Consider the following 7120-nt stretch of genomic DNA (forward strand, 5'->3'; position numbering starts at 1 on the left):
CCCTACACCATGCTCCTGGTACTCTCTTCTGTTAAAGCAATCAAACTCTTTTCTTTCATCTGCTCAAGATAAATCCTGCTTTACTAAGATAATAAGGATGAATGCATAAGAGTTAGTTGGAGGCTGGTTTCAACAAGAAGAGATGTGTTAGAAGTACAAGCAGAGGCCAGATGACTACAAATCAAAGATGGTACAGAAAGACTCTGCAAAGGATAGGAAAACGGTGTTCTACCTTTGAAGGCACCTTCCAAACATCTGATCCTAACCTTTCCTTTATTAGTTGTAGTACTAGTTCTTATCTCCTTGATTTCATAATCATATATCTAGTCATTGGCTCACATATAATTGTTTAATTCTCAAACATACAATGAGAGGTTAAGCTTCTCAAGGACGGAGTTTGGCAACTGTCTGTCTTTTTTATGATGCACCATAGCATGAGAGGCATCTAAGAAATTGCTGAAACTTTACAAGTACTATTCCCAGATTATTGTTTTGGTTTTTTAAATAGGAGATGTTTTGGTGCTTAGTGCTTGGGTAGGGGTGGGTGGGAATTTCTATATTGATGCAGATGGATAAATTGCATTTCTCATACCACTTCTCCACCACATTTGGAGATTAGTCCATACACGCTTCTAAACTGCTGTCTAGCTTGATTCCTAGAGATCTTTTTGTTCGCTTACCTTCAGGTGTTCGATCTGCTTTTCCAGCTCTTTAGTACTCATGAAAGTCTCTGTAGGTGGAATACTCCCTTCAGTTTCTTTCAGCCATTTCTGGAAGGTCCTAACCAGCTTACGGAATTCATCCAATTGTTCCTGGCAAGATGACGCATCTTCTTCTCTGTCAGTGAAGACGTTTTGTTACTTGCGAAACTAAGCTATGTGGAAAGTTAACTTGAACTAAAACAAGGTTCATTCTTGGATTCTAGGCATCGGTTTCCTAACAGGGCCTTTCCTTTCCATCATTTTTTCCACAGCAGCTCTGGCTAAACAACCACATATAATATAGGAGAGCATCAAACTAAGGAATCTGTTGCCCTTGTTTGGACATTTCTGGGGAAAGAAGTCTTCAATCTTACTCTAGGCCAAAGTGAAAGTGAGAAAAACTAAAGGGAGCCTGCTATTTAGGTACTAGGATACAGTGGAAAGAATGCAGGCTTTGGATCCCAAGTCCAGCTCTGTTACTTTTTGAGTATTTGACTCTTTCAAGGCCTAATCAAATGTTAATTCCTTTAGTAATTAAGATGCTAAAAATGAAGCTCTAAGAAGTTAGGCTAAGTACACCGATATATAAAATAAATCAAGGAGAAAGGAGAAATCAATTTGGAATTCAGTTTTAGAAATGGCCACATTTATCAGACTTCAAGACAGGTATTCTGGTTCCTCAAATAGCTAAAAGGTCCTCAGCATAGGGGAAGAAACACAAAGCCTTCTTGCCTTTGTCCGCCTCCCTTTCACTAAATAACCTGCTGCTTATAGTATTGGTTTGAGCAATTGCTTTCCTCTAATCAATAATGCCAATATTTGCTATTATATTTATGGCTAAACCAAGAGAAAAAGTCTTATCAAGCTCTTACATCTATGTGAGGTTTTCTAATAGAGGAATCATGGCTTTTCAACAATGAGCAGATAACCTGAAACCAGCCACCTTTGTCATATATTTCCATGTTTGCCTTAAAAGAATACAGACACTCCTCTAAAACAGCAACTTAAATGTGGTCAAAACAAGCAAGGTGAGTGCCAACATAACCTTTAATTATGTCTGGGAAATCTCCTCTAATTTTTCTCTTTATTTCAAATCCTGCCACAATCCTACCTGGTCTCCCAAATTTGTTCTATTTGGTTCAGGTAGCCTGGGTTTTTGATGGTACAGAGAAGGAATTATTTAGTAATAGAAAAACCACTAAGCATCAAGTGGCTTGGGTAGCTGTGGCTGAAAGAGGCACTTTTCAACCCACTATGACTCATTAGCAGAGTTCTTGATGCCATCTTTTCTAGTGAAGAAGGAACAGATAATCATTTCACTCAACAGCAAGAAAAAATTAGTTCCCCAACACTGACCAATGTATTTGAGAACTCACCTTTCTTTAACTGTCTTCTGGAGTTCTGTGAAGTCCTTTTTGAGGTTCTGTACCCTGTCCTGGTGCTGGGACAGGTCCAGTGCAAAGCCACAGGAGCTCAGTTCAGTGACCAGATGCTCGAGAGTCTCAAGGTTCTCCTGTTGGTCTTCCATTTCCAAATTGAGCTCCTGTCAAGCAAACAGGAAATGTATTAAGTCCTCTGGTCCTTATAAGTAAATATACACTAAAAGATGGAAGATATCTAGACAGCGTAACAGAGTGGAGGTTTTTGGAGTCAAAAAAAAAAAAAAAAAACCCTGAAATTCAATCATGGCTTTGTCACTTATTAGCTTGTGATCTTAAGCTATTAAACTTCTCTAAGGTTCTACAGCCTATCTCTTCTCCTGTAAAACAGGCAAATACACTCTCTCCATTATTATTTAACACTGTATTGAAGATATTAGGTAAGAGAAAATAATGTGCGGCATAAACATTTGAAAAAGAGGTAAAACTATATTTTCAGATTACATGAAAAGATACTTGCAAACCCAAAAGAATCAACAGTACAACTAAACCAAACAATGAAGTAATTCAATAAATAGCAGGACATAAAACCAACATATGAAAATCAAGAATGAAAACTTCATTTACAATAGCACTACAAAAGGTACAACTTTAGGAGTCGACTAACGAGAAACGTATAAAACCTTTATGAATAAAACTTTAAAAAACTTCTGAAAGACACAAAAGCAGATCTAAATAAATAGGAAAGATCCATAAAAATACGTGTATGTATGTATACATGCATGTATGAATAGCTTAATTTAATGCGACCCAAATAAAAATACCAACTTTTTCTCTCTAGAACTAATAAAGTTGATTCTGAAGTTCATATGGAAAAACAAATGTGCAATTATAGCTATGAAAAAGCCTGTAAGAAAAAAAAGTAATTAGGAAGACTGGTCTTAGATATTAAACATACCATGAAGCTTCTATAATTAAAAATAGTACGCTATATGACTAGGTAGACCAGTGAAACAGAATGGTGCAGCCATTCGAGAGCTCGAGTTGGCCACTCCTTGGTCAAATGAAGTACATGCATATACTATAACCCAGCGATTCTGCTCCTGTACATATATACATATCCATGGTAGGTAATCCTTCTCACCAAATATTTCTATTTCTGCACATTCTAGGTACATGGTAGGATTACATTTCACCATAGTCAGATGTGGTCCAGTGAAACTTGCTTTGACTAATAAAATGTGAACATATATGATATCCCCTCTTGCCACTGAAGCGATAATTATGGAAGCTATGTCAGGATGAAGTTTCCATCAACTTGAGTCCCTGAGTGACCATGATGAGATGAGTAACTTGCTAATTTGGGTTGAACATGTAATGTGAGTGAAAATTAAAATCTAGGCTATGTTTTTTAAAAATGGGAAAACAGTGCCTGCTTTAAAGGATGGTTGTGACAATTCTTTAAGTTAGTGCAGGTAAAGTTTCCAGTATACTGATTGACATATTGTATGCTCAGTAAATGTTGGTCCCCTCCCTTGCCCTTCTTTTGCCTTTATTCTGTTAATCTGGGAGATAATCCTCACCTGGATCTGCTGGAAAAAGTGTGCAATATCTTGATCTGGCTGATTTCCAGAGGCCAGCATCCGACCTTTGTTTTCCATGAATTGCTGCAGCTTATCAGAGAGATGTTCAAACATCTCTGCCTGGGGCAGGAGCTTCTTTAGGGAGCTCTCCTTCTCTTGCTGTTGTAGACAGAGCTGCTCGAAGCGTTGGCTCACCTCTGCCAGTTTGCCCTGCAGCACTGCTGCTGTGGTGCTGTCTGCTGTCTCCATGAATCGGGTCACCATCTCACGGGTAGCCTCCAAGCTGCTCTTTTGCCGAGCAATATCCTGCTTCAATTTCTGTCATCAAGAACATGTCTGTCAGCTCCTGGCTCACTTATTCTAGGATATCTGAGCCACAAACTAATAAATTTCTAATAACTACATGTTCACCTCCTCAAAGATGGTTGGAGGATTGCATCTGAGCCTTCAGAATACCATGCATCTCATCCCCTTAGTTCTCTAACCAATTTCACCAAATCACTTGGCTATCACCACTGTTCTTACAGTTTAACGATGGTTTAGAAATTGAGTAGAAATATCTTCACATGGATTAGCCATCACCCCTAGGTCTCATTAGAAGATTTATAGAAATGACTTCTGATACTTTTTCAAAAATGATGCAGTTATGGAACATGGCAAATATAACCTTCATGGGAACTCAGGGTAGAGGTCTTACCATGTTAGTGGCCAGGGCTTCTTGGATGACTCCCGAGGACAGAGATGCCACCTGCTCTTCTTCCAGATTTTTTTCAACTTCCCTGATGGACTGTAACAAGCTCTCCAGGCTTTCCTGGACACTCTGAGATTGAGCAATTGCCTTCTGCAGCAGAGCAGAGCGCTCAGCCAGGCTACAGGAGAAACTCTGGAAATGGCTAAGTATGAAACCTGGAAAATCAAGGCCATGTGAAGAGAGTAGAGACTATTTTTGAGTTGTGCTTTTAAAAATAATGTATTTAAATCTCACATGTTTATTATAATAACAGACATCAAGATGAATAGAAGGAATAAGCTTAAAGGGTATTAATATTTGAGCCAAATTCAATAAGCACTATTTATTTAGCCCTTACAAAGTGCTAGGAATTTCTATCATTAAGAACATGTCTGTCCTAGATGCTGAGGACTAAAGATAAATCAAGATAAAGTCCCTGCTTTCTACAAACTTAAAATTCTAAAAGAGAGCACAGGCAGAGGAAGGGACATCACAATTAACCATGAAAATAAAATCCTAAGTGCTATTTTGGTACTAGGAGTTCTATACTGGAAGAACCAGAAATAAGAATGGTTATTTATCTTTTATATCTTTTTTTGGGGGGGGTGGTAATCATGACTTTATAAAATGTAACCTCTTGGCTATATTTTGAAGTATAAAGAAGATTTCAGCTAAGCAACAGGAGAAACTTCAGGAGTAAAGTAATGAAGAAATGACCAGTTTACTTTGGAAAGAAGTAGTGTGTGGCTAGGAAGCAGAATGCCTGGGGAACAGAGATTGAAGCCAGATTGCAAAGGTACTTTGATGATGCAAGAATGTTCATTAGAGGGTGAGCTATTATTCATGTTTATATCCTCAGCACCTAGCTAGCATCGGATACTTGTGCAACACATTGTGATGTATTACAAAACAGAGGTACATACTAGGAATTGAGAGAGCACTATTACTGTTGCTGCTTCATACCTGTAGTTTCTTGAATATGCTTGCGGTCTAGGGCTGGCTCTCCTTCAATTTCCATGAGGTCATGAGCTACTTTTTGGAGCTTTTCTACAGGTACTTGGTGCTCAGCCAATTCCTCCTGCAACTGCTGCTTGTCCATGAAAAAGAACAAAAGAAAAATATCTGAGTGAGTAACCAAAGCTGGTTCTAGGAATCTAGAGTTACTAAGCATCTTATAGAGTAATTCTCAGCTTATCCACAGCCACAGATATTAAAGTATTTAGGGATCAGATCTTGTCCAAAGAATCCCAACCATGGCATTTAACCTATGCCAGTATTAGCTTTGCTTTGGGGTACTCTAAGTAATGCAATACAATGGCCAGTGTCCTGGCTTACCTTTGTTGTTGCAAGCTGCTGTTGCAGGACCCCAGGGTCAGAGGCAACAGTATCTGAGAGGAGCTTCTCCACACTGGCCTCACAAGCCTGCATCCAGACCTGCAGGCTGTCGGCACTGCTCTGGAACTGCTGATACTGGCCTAGCAGCATGTTCAGGTGAGAGCCCAATCGTGTACACTGTACGAGAGAAAGAAGGGAAAGCAGGCTTAAGCAAGGCCAGGCCAAAGGCAGAAGCTTCCTAGGCATGGTCTAAAGAGAAACCTGCCTTTTTTACAGGGAACTCACCATCACTATAGTTAGGGACAGTGCGGGGGTCTCCACGGACAGGGAAAGCAACCACCTTCTATGAGTGGGGTCTTCATTGTTTGAGCCATACCATTCACCTCAACTTTATTATATATAAGAGAAGATTTAGTGAGCTGTATAACAAACCACCAAAGAACTATACATCAGGTTGCAGGCAGAAAGGGAATGAGAGATACAAAAGGTGTTCCTCTTTGGAGGTTAGGGGTATTGATAGAAAACACAAGACAGGTAAGAAGAACTGACTAGATCCTACATCTTAGGAGCTAAAGGGAGTTCTCTGATACAGAAGAAGATAAGGATTTACCCTAGATGCTCTCTCCAGGAATATAGCCTGTGTACTTGGTTTAAGTTTCCCCTGTACATGTCTCTAGGGAGCCTGCGTCTCCTGGTCAGAACAGAGGAAGGCGAGCACCTCTGCCTTCATCACTGGAGTGAGACATCCCCCGATATTGCTAGGAACAGATATTAGCCTGTGGGTCTCCATGTTTTGCATTTTTGTGCAGCTTGTAACAACATTCTGCCTGTGGTTGATATACAAATTAGCTTGCTTACTATGTCCTCAGGTTTCTGAGGCTCAGAAATCACCCACAGTTGTGTAAGGGCAGCCATGATCATTTCATCACAGGCTGCCAGGAGCTTCTCCCATACCTTTGCATGGAGAGCAGTGTATCTCTCTGTTGCATCCTTCAGCTTGTCCTTCACTAAGGTTCCAGTTGCTAATGGTTCTCTGCCTTCCCCAAAGCTGTTTTCAGTGTCCAGCACTTTCTGCCCTGAGATAGTCACAAATCTCAAGTCTCCTTTGTGGGAAATTACGTCTTCTGAGAAGCTCCCTTGCCGCTTTAGCAGGGAGGGAAGGGCTTCGGGGCTGCTGCCACACTTATGCATATTCTCCAGCTCCTTCTCAGACCGTTCCAGCCAGTTTTCAAACTCTCTATGGTCCTGCAGAAACTTCTGTAGCTCATCTCGTAGCGTCTGTACCCGCTTCAGCTCTGCCTCTGACTGGGCCAGGGAAGTCGCATATTGTTCTTTTAGCTCTCCTAGCTTCTCTTGCAACATCTGTCTTTCCTCAGGTGTGAGGTTGTGGCC

General features: G+C 40.3%; 1 protein-coding gene across 1 annotated transcript in view; it reads right to left on the bottom strand.

The window, feature by feature from the left end:
- The window catches only part of MACF1 (microtubule-actin crosslinking factor 1), a 208887-nt gene that overhangs the window by 90365 nt on the left and 111402 nt on the right, over positions 1-7120 (bottom strand). The window contains exons 39-45 of the mRNA XM_025041357.1: positions 6683-7120; positions 5729-5905; positions 5357-5480; positions 4361-4569; positions 3664-3981; positions 2078-2244; positions 681-837 (exon numbers count right to left, since the gene is read on the bottom strand). The exon at positions 6683-7120 is cut by the window's right edge and continues 9 nt beyond it. Of these exons, the coding sequence (XP_024897125.1) occupies positions 681-837; positions 2078-2244; positions 3664-3981; positions 4361-4569; positions 5357-5480; positions 5729-5905; positions 6683-7120 (1590 nt within the window). The remainder of the gene's footprint in view (positions 1-680; positions 838-2077; positions 2245-3663; positions 3982-4360; positions 4570-5356; positions 5481-5728; positions 5906-6682) is intronic.

Source organism: Pteropus alecto, unplaced genomic scaffold (assembly GCF_000325575.1).
Source record: "Pteropus alecto unplaced genomic scaffold, ASM32557v1 scaffold39, whole genome shotgun sequence".
NCBI classification, from domain to species: Eukaryota; Metazoa; Chordata; class Mammalia; order Chiroptera; family Pteropodidae; genus Pteropus; species Pteropus alecto.